Raw genomic sequence first — 13,288 nt, forward strand, 5'->3', positions numbered from 1 at the left:
GGGGTTGTGGGGGGGGGGGGGGGAGGGGCATTTTGAAATCAGAACACCCACCGAACATCTGAACATTGTTTTTTTAGAGCGCAGCTCGCGGCGTCGCCGCCGCCGTCGCCGTCGGCGTAACCGCGCCAAATTTAGTGGGGAAATTCAGTTTCTCCGCTAGATTTGGTGGGAAAATTCACGTCACGTGACCTCAACTCCCATTCGATTCCCCGCTAAATTTAGCAGGGAAATTCATCTTCTCCGCTAGATTTAGAGGGAAAATCGACGTCACTTGGCCGTTCAGGCACTAGCCCTTAGCCGGCTCCCAGATTTGCTTACGCTTATCGGGTATGGAAATCTGGGAACCGATGAATTGCTGAGGTGTGTCCCAACCGGGTGATATACTTTCATGAAAACGGGCCGGTTCACCTATACGTCACGAGCTTCTTCGAATACGCGTCCGGTTTATAGCCTTTATCGTTTGTGGTGTCCTTCCCCCACGCCTTTCAAAGAGCAGTTCTTCTATAGATAAGAGTAATTGTCCCCAGCCCCGAGTCACTCGCCTTTCCAAAAAGTGGATAAAGGAGTGTTCACTTCTTCTTTTTCTTTCTTTATTAATACCGTTAACCTCTCCCGAGGTTGTTACAGGAGTGAATCAAAAACAATATCACACAGACTGCGCTTGCTGCAGTCATTTGTAAGAAAATTCTACAACGTTTGTAGCACTACAGTGCAAATACAGGGAAGTGTTGGGACCGGCGTTGCAGTCACCTTCACCTGAAAGGGTGTGTATGGCAATCCGGCAGCCCGCCTAGTTTGGCGAAAATTTGCTTCGTGTGTTTGAAACACTGTACTCAGTCTGAGCGGTTGGTGGTGCTGGCGTGTTCTTTCCCGGCGAAATTTTTGAGGCGCCTACAATTTCGCGTACACCGCATAATGTAGACGTTTAAATTTAACATCCAAATGCAGGCGGAAATACTGCCGCGCGCCAGACTGCAGAACAGGCTACTCGGGTGTAAAAGTTGAGCGAAAAGAGTCAATCTACATCGTTCCAAAGTACAAAGCCGCAAAACAGGTCTGGCGGGCAAGCGCCTTCAGGAAACGCCAAGAAATGCTGCAGCTTTTACCTTGTCTCCAATTTATATGCCTATGAGCCCTGTACCAGTGCGACACGAGCATTTCGTATTCGCCGCCAATCGCAAAGCCAACGGGGCGCACCGCACTCCCTTCAGGTGCAGGTACCAATGACGCCATCTGTAAAGATCGATTCGATGCGCCTCATGGGAGCCGCGCCGGTCTCAACACTGCCTCTTATTTCTAGTACACTGTAGTAGCGCTTACATCAGCTGGTAGCGTCGTTACTAGAACAACTCCGTTGGGAAACTGCCGTAGAGCCTGCTTTGAAAAAGTGGCTTCGATTCGTACTCGAGAACCGAACTAATGGCGATCGCAACGCCGCCCTTTTTCCCACAGCGGCCACTTCGGGAAACGCACGTGTGCACGTATCGGTCAAAATCGAGTCGTACAAGGGTTGCCGGTACCATCTCGCAGTGCCATTTCGCAGTAGAAATATAAGTGAACCATAGCCTCCAAGATTCCGAAGCCCGCGAAGCCTTCGCGCGCGCGCTTCGGGATCTCAGAGGCCATGAATGAACTTTCATTTAGACTAGTCGCTGTTATCGTGTCCAGTTTGGTCTCGGTGGACACGGGCGGTCCGGGTTTCATGGGTGACTTTCCCAAACGAGTGTTTTAGTAACGTTGGCTGGTAGGCTGACTTTTTATTTATTTATGTATTGTTAAGAAAAGCGGCAAGCAGCGAAACAGCAAGAGCTGCAGAACTTCGGGACTCACAAACAGAACCCTCGACCCAACCATGGAACGAGAGCCTTTGTGAATACCGTGAGGAGACCGCCTCGGAGACCCACGTATTCTGGAGCTGTCCCCGCACCCCAGAGACGGGACGGAATGCCCTAGAGGCATTAGCACTTCAAATGCAACCCAATAGCCTCGAAGAATGGGTCCTGCCCAGTGAGTCCCTCTAGCATCGCATGACATCCCTCGATTCCCTCCTCACATTACGTGAAGAAGACCAAACTAAAACAATTCATCTAAAAAAAAAAAAAGGCCCATTCTTATTTGTTTACAGAAGATGACTTAAGATCGGCGAGCGTATTTCACCTTTTTTATAATGATAATAAAGACGTTTTCCAACAAACCAACTAACTGACACAAGAAATTACAAAATACTGAACTTATACTATTTTTCATTCATAAATGGGTCGATGCGAAAGGCAATAGGGCAACTTCAGATAAACCACAGCCGCGCCAGAGCTGTGATGGTGCTTATGGGATCGTATATGCAATATATAGAACAGTTGCGAATATATACAACATTCGAAACTGGGTACGCACCTTTTAGCTTCACCCCTGTCCTCGTAACGGTGCCCTTACGACCAGATAACGGTAGAACTGTTTACACTGACGACAATACGTTTTATGCTTTCTCCCAAGCTGTACAAGACCTCTTCGGCCCGAAGTAAATATCTCAGGGATGAACGGCACTCGGGGCCTTAAATCTTATTAGGAGAAATCTTTCGTTCTAAACTTTTCGACATGACCGAAGAAATATATACAATCTAAACTCATTTCCCGAATTCTCAGGCTTTACTTTTTTTCCGGCGGGCAATTTATTACATCTAAATTTTAAAGAAATATAGCTATGAGAATGGCAATGAAAAGTGATGCCAAAACCAAAGTTCAAATGTTCACGCGCTCTCCAGTCACACGTTCTACGACTTGGAAGCAGGCAGCCTAAGAAAACAATATTTCGCGTATGTTTCCAAATTTCCGTTTTGCTACATTTAATTAAAACTATCAAACTTTTTTTTTTTTTTTGTAACTTGGCAGGCTTTTTTTACATTCAATTATGAAAACGGCATCTTAATTTTGTAGCAGGTGTTGCCACAGGCGAAATATTGTATGGAGTAGCCGCCGCCGACGCTTTTGGAGCAGGTGCCATCATGTGTTAGAACATAATTTGGAAATTAAAAGAGGTTGCGTAGCTGAATGATTTCATTTTTGACGATGACCGTGGGTTCTTAATCATCATTTTTTTTTTTGAAAGAATAGATAGGACGCAAGAGTAACGCAGAGTTTTCTTTTTAGAATTAAGGCTCAGGTCAGGGTAGGTTTCATTTACGATGGTTATCAAAACACGGTTGAACAATAGAGCATGGCGCAACACTTCAGTTGAGATAAAGCCTCTCTCCACCTCCCATTTGTACACTCGGTGTACAAATGTCGCCTGTGACTATGATTTCTGTAAACTACCGACAAAAAAGCAGCATATCTGCTAAACGTGTCAATAAAACTATGCCCCCCCCCCCCCCCCCCCCCCTCTTGTCCAAGTTTTACTAGACCACTCAAGATTCTAATGTTATAAACTGCTAAGACAGCCACCCACAAAACTTATGAAACCTTGCAGTCGTGCTTTAAAAAGAGGGCACTGCGCTTTAGCGGCGTTGGAACCAGATTGCAGCCAAAGTTCGCTGCCCTTTCGATTGACTGCTGCACGGGAACCACATGGACTACTTTATTTATTAAGGCGGAAGCCCTGTATGTCTCGTCGTTCAGTCGACCTTCAAAGTTCTTGAGCGAAAACACGTCAGCGACACGAAAGGTACCAAAACGAAATGTACCAATGAAACGGCTCCAAAAGTGCGCGTCGACAGAAAGCGCATGTGCACTGTCTTCGGAGCTTCGCTATCACTGGGACCACAGCCGACGCCACGATTTAAATCAACCAATAAAACGGCGCTCTTTTTTTTTTTTTGGGGGGGGGGGGGGGGGGGGGGGGGGCGGGGGGCGGGGCACAGTTTTGAGAATTGGAGATCAATCCATAGTTAAGACCAAAGAAGGTCGACGTTTAATACTACAGGGAGTTTTCACTGACGTAATTTCGTCCACCATTTTGTTGTTGTGAGCTGTCTGGTGTGTGCCAAACTCGAGCATTCCAAGGATTTACATGCCCCCTCAAATGCGTAGAGCACCGCTGACATCATCTCAACCGGTTACGATGTAATCCTTCAATGTAGTAAATTTGTTTGAAAAACAAACTAACAACAAAATGGCGGATTGACGTCATGTGCAAACGACCTACTGAGCACAAGTTTCGAGCCGATCGCGCTAACCAAGGCGTTCCAGCTTCCTCTATGTCAGCCTCTGCTCCTAGCACTCCGGTACTAAAGCGCGAAACACATGTACGACGAAACCGTCCGATCCGACGTGCGGACTGCCGGAATGACCTTGGGGGGAGAGGGTTTTCGTAGCATCGGAGAGCGTTGAAAACCCTCGCCTCCGACCGTCGTATTGCGCGGTCGGACGTCGGATCGGACGGTTTCGTCGTACATGTGTTTCGCGCTTAAAGGGGTCATGAAACGCTTTTCCAACTTTTTCCTGTTTCGCTTTCCTCCTCAACTCATAAATCGCGCATTCCACCAAACAGTTCAAGAAGACGAAAAGAAGGGAGGCCCCTCTCGCTCGGAACCTGGTTTGTGTAATCCCCGGACACATCCATTCTCCCCCTAGAAGATTAGCCCGTCGCTCAAAACTCAGACAAAAGTTTCTTTCCCTAGCCCGTTCACCCCTAAGCTGACAGTGCTGTAGAAGCTACGTGCTCCTTGGGCTAGCCACACTTTTGCCACGTAAGCGTGGCAAATGTGGCTGCAGAGAATGAAGTCAGGTGATGAAACGGAGGTGGCTGATTGGTCCGGCAAGCGCGTAGCTTCCACCACAATGTCAGCTTAGGGGTGAAGGGACTAAATGAGGTCCGGTTTTGTGTGACGTCAGTTTGGACCCGATGACACGCTTTTGGGACCTCGGATGTATCCCAGTGAAAAGGCAGAGCGGTTACGAAGGGGAGAAGGAACGAAATAGTCCGCTGTGTTTTCAAATTTTCGCACTGAATGTCAGGCTTTTGACTTTCTGCATTTTTTCATTTGGCCCACTGAACGATGTTCTATTAGTAAAATCCCAATCTAAAATGATTTATCCCAACCCAAAAATCGTTTCATGGGCCCTTTAAGTGCTGAAACTCGACACGCGCGCTCTGGTGTGAGGCGGTGAAGGTTGGCGCGAGCGGTTGTGGCAAGTGCCACGGTACAAGGTAGCCATGGCAGGGGTCGTGTGGCAGATATGGTAATCAAGTGACGTCATCGGGACTAAAAGCCCTGGTTCCGTCCGACTACAGCAGCCGCTATCCCACTACTTTGCTGACTCTGAACCTGTATGCCTGGTTTCGCCATACGTTATAGGACCGCTTCGAGCCAATCACAGCGACGGAGACGAAACACGTGACAGTATTTACCAAAGGCATAGAGACAATAACGTAACCCAATCAGTCGGAGAGGGGAAGGACGAACTCCCGTCGTTATTCTCCCTCCCCCCCTCCCCCGCTTCCCCCCCCCCCCCCCCCCCCCCCCTTCCCCAAACAGATTAGGCCCCCGCTCAAAATTCGTACAAAAGTTGCTTTCCTTTCTCTTGCGCCTGTGGCTTCGACAGCACACCTTAGGTCCGAGCGCGGCCTATGTTATGAGCCAAAGGGCCAATCATACAGCGCAAAAAACGCAGCGTCATGGCGTGCTTTCAGGAGCACGCACAGAGAAACGGCGAATACCGGCTGGTCCTATCAACTGCCGAAAGCTCGCCATGGTCGTTGTGCCTCTTTCGCTGTTTGATTGGCCCTTCGGCTCATAATATCGGCCGCGCTCGAAGTATAGAGAGACAGAGTAATGTCACGCGCCTCCCTCCGAGGCGCTGACTGGCTCACCGGGACCGTGGTCTTCGCCGTTTGCCAAGTTCACCGACATTGCCTGGAAAGCGCGACATCATGAATATTCGCTATCTTTCTGTAAAGCGCAGCGAATGCTCCGTGACTTGCGCTTTTAGTGTGCGTGTTCGTGGCTGTATGATTACTTGTAAGATTTTCATTTCCTTCTACATCTCTAAATATTAAAATCGACTAATATTTTTGTTCGCACCTTGGCGCAAGATGTAGCCAACCTTCATTTATGGCGCAAATGGCGCAGCACTTCGATCACCGCACCACTGCACTTACATCTGGCGTCACGTAATTAGCGTTACCAGTAGACCCTCTCAGGCGCAAACTTGAAACTTCAATAACTCGGAGAAAAAAAGGTTATTGGGACTTGCAAATTAGATTACTAGTTCATAGGTGTATGTTAATATGTTGAACCAATTTTAAGGTAAAATAAGTGACTGCCGAGGAAAGCTGTAAGCTAAAAGGCGCATATGAATTGACTAAAGGCACGGGGCTAAAACTGGGAACATATGAGCGGCAAAAACGGGTGCCCCGCGCTGATTCCCATAGCAACAGCCCAGGAGGCTGTGACATGGACCCATGCCAAGCCGCTACGTCAGAGCGTGCGCGCTAATTGCCATGGAAACTGCCGCGCGGCGCCCGTTTTTGTCGCTCATGTGTTCTTGTAATGAAGATAGTGCCATCGTAAAAACAGGCATGCGCCGAATGATCCTTATTATTCTCTTCAAGAAATGCTAGATTCATCCAATTTAGAACTTTCCTTCAATTTTAGAGCCCATTAAAAGGCAGACTTTACAGAAACCATCGGTAGATAAGGGCACGAGAAGGCGATATTTACGTACACTAATCGGGTAAGGAGAGCAAAATTAAAATATCCACAAAAGTGTGGCTAGATGGCGCAAGTGACTGCCCATCGCAAAGTACACCATGCACTTTTACTATTTTTACATCTCCCTATTCTATGCCAATCTCAAGCCAATCCAAATCCAAATAAACCATTTCCGGCTCAGCCAGGCTCAGCTAGCCTTCCTACTTCCGGCTTGCAAGTTGCCGGCGGGCCAGTGCAGATCGACGTGCAGGTGACGGGGTCCATGTGTTCGCGTGGAGGCATGTGTCCGAGAAGTCGCGGAGTGTGACCGGAGTGACCGCTAAGCGTAGAAGTATGTCGAACCCTCTGCCGACCGAACTGCACGACCTGCAGGAGTTGCGGGACCACCCAGAGAAAGGGGGATCTGTGTACAAGCATTACCTGGCCGCCGCCGTCGACCTCGCCGCTGGCACCGCCGGTATGTGCAGGGCTGCCACGCACCTGGGCGCTCGTAGTGCTGCATCTTTCGCGCGCCGGATTCAAGCGAGTCGGTATCATCTACCGGCTCGCCCAACCGGAAACGTTGCCGCATGATCAGCCCCGGCTTTTCAGACGTGCCGCTCCTGGCATATCAGTATCCCGCAAGCATCTTTTGATTGTAGGCGAAAAGCGTAGCCGCCACTTTAACCTACAACTTTGAGGCTCAAGCAGAAGAGGAGAGGCGCTGAGAATAAACATCTTTCAAAAAAGAGTTCCGCGCATGCGCAATCCCTCACGCAGCGGCGAAAGCTCGAACTACGGTTTGCGTCCGAAAGGAGAGTTGCTCTACCCCTCCTGCCACCGGCACGATTTTGATAAGTGGCACAGGAGGCAGCAGAGGTAGTGCAACTCACTTTTCGAACACCAATCACACTTCGAGGTTTCGCCGCTTGATGTCATCTTTAGGTGAAAAAGGGCCCATTTACAGCATATGCATAGCACTCACGCTATGGCTCGGATAGCCATTCATTTACCTGGCTGGCTTGCAAAAGCCATTTGCTCGGAGCGTGTGCCTTAAAGCCGAACCTCCAGAAAGGTAAGTCTGCTCCATAGACAGTCCTTGTCTGGAACCAGGCCTTGTGTCACGGTGCCCTGAATGTGTCTTCAACTGGTGTGTTTAGCGTCCTATTCTGCCCATACATCAAAAGTAGTCCCGAAGTGGTAACAAATGACGTCACAAAAGCTGGAGTGTTGGATGTCGCAATACTAATGGCTGTGCATAGAAATTCTGAAAAAAAAGAAAAAAAAAAGCACGAAAGAATGAGTTTTTTTGTCGTCGCGGCATCCCACCTCCTGGCTGCCAAAGCTTCCGTGGAGTGTCAAGTTGGAAAGCAACCTACCGCAGAAAAGGCGTCCACCTCATACACCACCGCTGCTGCAACACCGCCAGAATTGCGGCCGGCGACAGTGTGACACCTCTGCGATGCCATTGGGCAGAAATCGAGGAACCACTTTCCAGTCGGAGACGCTTTCCAGGCAACATACTTGCATGACCCGATGGCCCATGCCTCTCTCCCTGTGCAGGCGGAGCGGCCACGGTGGCCGTTGGTCAGCCACTCGACACGGTCAAGGTGAAGATGCAGAGCTTTCCGGAGCTTTACCCGGGCAGCGTGGGCTGCTTCAGCAAGACCTTCGCACAGGTGCGTGATGTTCCTCCAGCTGGCCAGTTTCGTTGTTTGTTGGGGCATGAGACGAGGACTCTTTTACTGGTAGAGTTCCCGTCTAGCTACTCCAACTCTGAGGTTTCCGGTCGTGTGCCGAAAAGCATCGTACCGGAAATGGACTTGGTGCCTCTTAGATAGACTTGAGGTAGCTTTCACTGTGATGCACTGGCAGCATGAAAAATGTATGTTCACGTAAAATGTGCAATTTGCCCTTGCCTCCGATTGGCGGGGGGTGGTGTCGAGGACTTAAATTTGTCCAAGAGGCAGGGTTGGACGTGCCGTTTCGTAATCCTGCATTGTTGTCTACTCACGGTGTTTCATAAAGGCCGGTTCACACACTTCCAGCTGCTTACGTCCGAGTGCGTTGAAACCTCGTGGGACGATAGAACAGATTCACGTAATCTTTTGGGTAACCGTAGAACATGTGTGATTCCCGTAATATTCCTACTTTTTTCGTGCATCATTTTTTTTTTCTTGGTCCGAAAAACTTTTGAAAATGTTATAAACAGCACATACGTTTTATCACTGCAAGACCCTTGCTCTGGTGAAACAGTTCCAGGGCCACCTCATAGATGGCGCCAGCATGCTCTATCGTCGGAAGAGAATTGCAAGAACACGGTCGTAAGCAAGCGCAGGTGTGAAAACCAGCCTAAAGGCTGACATACACTTCGTGCTTTCCACTTGTCCTTGCTTCCTCCTTTCTCATATCTTCTCCACCTTTCAAGTTGCCCCAACGCCGCACCTCGCAGTTTATGAGAAAAGGGTGGTATGTAGCAGGGTTATCTTCCCTGCAAAAGACCAAGACTGTATGTCGGCCTTTAGGACGATCACGGAAAGCGCCTGCGAAGTGTGGACACAGCCTGGAAGATGTTCAATGCTGATTGTGCGGAGAGTTGGTGCTGAACCTTTAAAAGCAGGGTCGCACTTATAGATATGAACAAGAAGTTCTCCCGTTTGCAGGACGGGGTGCGAGGCTTGTATGCGGGCACACTGCCGGCCCTGGTGGCCAACGTAGCGGAGAACTCTGTGCTTTTCTGCGCCTACGGCTTGTGCCAGAAGCTGGTGCAACGGGTGGCCCACGTGGGCCGGGTGCAGGAGTTGAGCCCCTTGCACAACGCATGCGCCGGATTCCTGGCGGCCTTCTTCTCCTCCCTGGCCCTGTGTCCGACGGAGCTGGTCAAGTGCCGGCTGCAGGCCCTCAGGGAGTCCGGCCAGGGGGCGGTCAGCAGCTGGCAGCTCTGCCGGGACATCTACCGCCGCTCGGGGCCCAAGGGCTTCTTCAAGGGCTTTACGCCCACTGTGGCCCGGGAGATGCCCGGATACTTCTTCTTCTTCGGGGGCTACGAGGGGGCACGGCACTTTCTCACACCCCCGGGCAAGACGAAGGACGACATCGGTGGGTGGCCGTTCTTTTTCGCTTCGGTACCTCCAATGAGTCTTTGACTGGTGTGTCGAGCGTCTTATACCACCCGTGCCTCAAAAGTGGTCTGGAAGTGGCAGCGAACGATGTTGCGGGAGCTGGCATGTCGTGCCGTCTAATGTCGCATTCCGAGCAGAGTCGTAGACGTTCTGGCAAAAAAATAAGCGAACACTGGTGCTACTGTTGTTGCTGCATCCCAACTCCTGGCTGTTGAAGCTTTTGTGAACTGTCGAGGCAGACAGCGGCCTATGGGAGAACGGGCTTCTACCGTATCCATCTTTGCTAAGACTCGGTAAACGTACCATGCGGAGACGTTTTCTAAGCACTGTAGTCCCTCCAACAAACCTGCTCGCATGGTGCGGTGGGGGGCTGGGCGTGGGCGTGCGGCTCCTGGCCACGGTGTAAGATAATACTCTTCAGGTGAGGACAGTGCGCTCCTCGCACAAAGCAGATAAAGTTCGCATTTCACTCTCTCTTTCTCTCTCTCACTATGGTTTCAAGCGGCATCGGCAGATGACTCGTCGACCCGTGGGCACGGCAAAGACAGCTCGTGCCGCCTCATGCTCCACATGCGCAGATCTCCAGCGAGGTTGTCACTCGTGCAGAAAGACCACGGTGTACCGGGGTGTCATGGCAACAAGATAATTTTTTTCGCTCTCACTGTTTTGCCGTTTGGCCGCCGGCGGCACTGTCAGCCGTGGGCACGGTGGCATCGGAATGATGCAGCCTTTCAAATGCCCGTCGAACGAACACTATCCGATTCCTCGCGTCGCGCGTTCAGCCCCACTGTGTCCTCACCTAAAGAGTGTATCTTGCACCGTGCTCCTGGCAAACGTGCTTTCATGCCCACCCGTTTTTGCAGGGGTTGGCCGCACTATTGTGAGCGGAGGCATCGGCGGCGTCTGCCTGTGGATCTCTATCTTCCCCGCAGACGTGGTCAAGTCGCGCATCCAGATCACGGGCTCCAATGAGCCTGCCCTGTCCGTGGCCAGGCACATCGTGCGCACAGAGGGTACGTCCCTTCCATCCTCTGTGGGTTGCCGTCCCGCTGGCAAAGCCTGGTGCAGTGGCCTTGGCTGGGGAAGCTGGATGCGTGCGCAGCGGGGGCCCGCCCATTCTTGCAGTTGCAGTGGCCCCATTCTGGGAAGGCACACATTGCTTAAAGCACATCTCCTACAACTAGTCAAGTTGAAGCAAAGCTCTTAAAGGAAGTATCCTAAAGCACATAGGCTAAACCGAATCACTTAAACCACTTTTCTTGACAATGTAACAGCTGCTGTTGTTGATTGCAGCATACTTTCTGTGGTTGTTTGCAATTTTTCTTACAGCGATAGCTGTTACGGGCTCTTCTTCGTACTCAAATTGATGTAAAACATTTGTCATTGATATAGCCAAATTCTCGAAAAAGCGACTTCCCTAATCCAGTTGTGGTTTTCATGGGATTTGACCTTGGGTCTGCCGACTGGGAAGCGGGTGTGCTACTACTGAGCCACGCCAACTGCTGCAACGTGCCTCCTAATAAGTCGCACCCATTGAGGACGGCATGCGAGTCGTACGCAGCACCCGCTGGATGACCGCATTTACTTTGACGTCGCATCGTGCCACCCCAATTCTTGCCCCATGTCCGTTAGAGGGCTTCTGCGTGTGCTATTAAATAAGCAAGCATATCACTCTCCGTCCGACAAAGGGTTGGTGCGCACATGCACTGGTGTTGCAAGATGCACACAGATTAATCGTTACGTTATCGCGAGGTCATCATTGGTTTAATGCAAGATACACAAGGATACATTAAACCAAAGCCACGTTGCTCATACATCGTACAAAAGACGTGGTGTTGGCTGCAGCCACGATGACAATGTAATCTGTAGACATGCCTCGGGCATGTTTGCTACCCACATGTGTGCTTCGAACATGTCTGCAGATGGTTTTCGTACGACCAACGTGACAGCATCATCATTAAAGGAAGAAACGTGCCTCAAACAGTTTCTGCAGACTGTCTTGTACGACATATAATTAGAAGCGTGGCTGTGTTATTAGGCTCCAACAAGGTGTCGCAGCTGTCACTTTTAATGCGGAGCGCAAGTTCGTCTGCTTCTTTTGCAGCGGTTGTGGTGGCCTCATAACGCCGAGCTCTGATTGGCTCCGATTGTTGGATAGTGGGTAGACCCCAAAGGGAAGCTGTCTTGAGGTCTACCCACTATCTTTCAACCAGAGCCAATCAGAGCTTGCCGTTCTGACGTCGCCACAACTCTTGCAAAAGAAGCAGACAAACTTTCACTCTGCATTGCACCGTAGATTTGCACGGAGCTGATTATTTGTTTTCTGCTCACGGCCCTCCCCGCAGGGGTGCGCGCGCTGTACAACGGCCTGGGCCCGACGCTGCTGCGGACGTTCCCTTCGACGGGGGCCCTGTTCCTCGCTTACGAGTACACCCGCAGGGTCCTCAACAGGGCACTGGACATCGAGGACTGACGGACCTGCGCCGTCCCGAGCGGATGCCACAGCCAGTCGCCGCCCGGTCCTTTGTCGGGAATGCCGAACTGACCCGGTTGCTATTTTAAGGAATTGTTGCTCACGAACCAACTATGCTTTAGGAACGATAAATGATACGCAAGTCCGAGGGGCGCACTTGAAATGTGACTCTTCGTATATTGCACTGTCTTGTTTATGTTTTAGGCTGTAAAATAAAACAATTGTTTCAATAACGATCTGTGCGTTAATGTGGGGCAGAGGCGCGAGTAGTGATAAAAAAAGATGGAGGTACACCTAAGCATTCCTTATGAGCTGTGAAGCGAAAGCATGCAAGCCGATCGTCCGCTCCCTTTTTCGTCTGCTGCATTCTTTTCGTCGCCGGTCAGCGTGTGTGCTGCCCCGCACACGGTGACCTTGGACACTCCAACGGAGCGGTTGTGGAAACTGACGAGCGCAGCAGCCAATGGGAGCCCCGTCGACGCGTGCCTCCCAATGGAACCGAAGGATCGGGGAAACTATGTGCCGTTTTCGCGCTTCAAACTGTTGACGTCTGCTCGCTCCATGAGACAGTGAATGCTTTCGCATTAAAATAATTGTGTTGTGTGTATGTTTAGATGGCAAGAAGTTTGTTAGCCCTATTGGCCGTCCGGCGTCTCCACTGTAGATAAAAAAATTTATCCAGTGCCGTGCCGCTGCTAGCCTCGGGTGTTTGGAAAATAAGTGTCGCACTTGAGTGACACATGACCACAAGCCGATACAATGCTTGTCCAGATTGAAATAGACTGGTGGTTATTGAACTCGGGATTCCTTAAGCCGGGCTCACACTTCTCATACATCATACGGAATGCAGTCTGAAAACAAGTCCTGGAACTTGTTGCCATGTGGGATTCGAAGCACGGATTTCGTGGTGATTCGCGTTCAAATCTGTTTTCAGACTGTCTTTTGTATAATATATAAGCTGTGTGACCCTGGCTTTAGTTCTGCAGTGAGCAAAAGGCACAAGTAGTGAGCTTATGCTGGCAACCTTTGCTCTAGTCTGTGGTAAGATGAGGCAGAGCGCAAGGTGC

General features: G+C 50.4%; 1 protein-coding gene across 1 annotated transcript; it reads left to right on the forward strand.

Annotated features, from left to right (window-relative positions):
* Positions 1 to 6,846: 6,846 nt before the first annotated feature.
* LOC8028708 (mitochondrial ornithine transporter 1) lies at positions 6,847 to 12,454 on the forward strand. The gene is made up of 5 exons (XM_002401183.5): positions 6,847 to 7,104; positions 8,190 to 8,305; positions 9,290 to 9,725; positions 10,612 to 10,761; positions 12,094 to 12,454. The coding sequence occupies exons 1-5, from the start codon at positions 6,981 to 6,983 to the stop codon at positions 12,219 to 12,221; spliced, it is 954 nt and encodes a 317-aa protein (XP_002401227.3). The 5' UTR covers positions 6,847 to 6,980; the 3' UTR covers positions 12,222 to 12,454.
* The last annotated feature ends 834 nt before the right edge of the window (positions 12,455 to 13,288 follow it).

This window comes from Ixodes scapularis, unplaced genomic scaffold (genome assembly GCF_016920785.2).
Source record: "Ixodes scapularis isolate PalLabHiFi unplaced genomic scaffold, ASM1692078v2 PGA_scaffold13__105_contigs__length_92229423, whole genome shotgun sequence".
Classification (NCBI taxonomy): Eukaryota; Metazoa; Arthropoda; class Arachnida; order Ixodida; family Ixodidae; genus Ixodes; species Ixodes scapularis.

Coding starts and splice junctions, on each gene's coding strand:
- LOC8028708 (XM_002401183.5), top strand. CDS start 6,981: ATGTCGAACCCTCTGCCGACCGAACTGCACGACCTGCAGGAGTTGCGG. Junction 7,105..8,189: donor CCTCGCCGCTGGCACCGCCG/GTATGTGCAGGG, acceptor CTCCCTGTGCAG/GCGGAGCGGCCACGGTGGCC. Junction 8,306..9,289: donor TCAGCAAGACCTTCGCACAG/GTGCGTGATGTT, acceptor TCCCGTTTGCAG/GACGGGGTGCGAGGCTTGTA.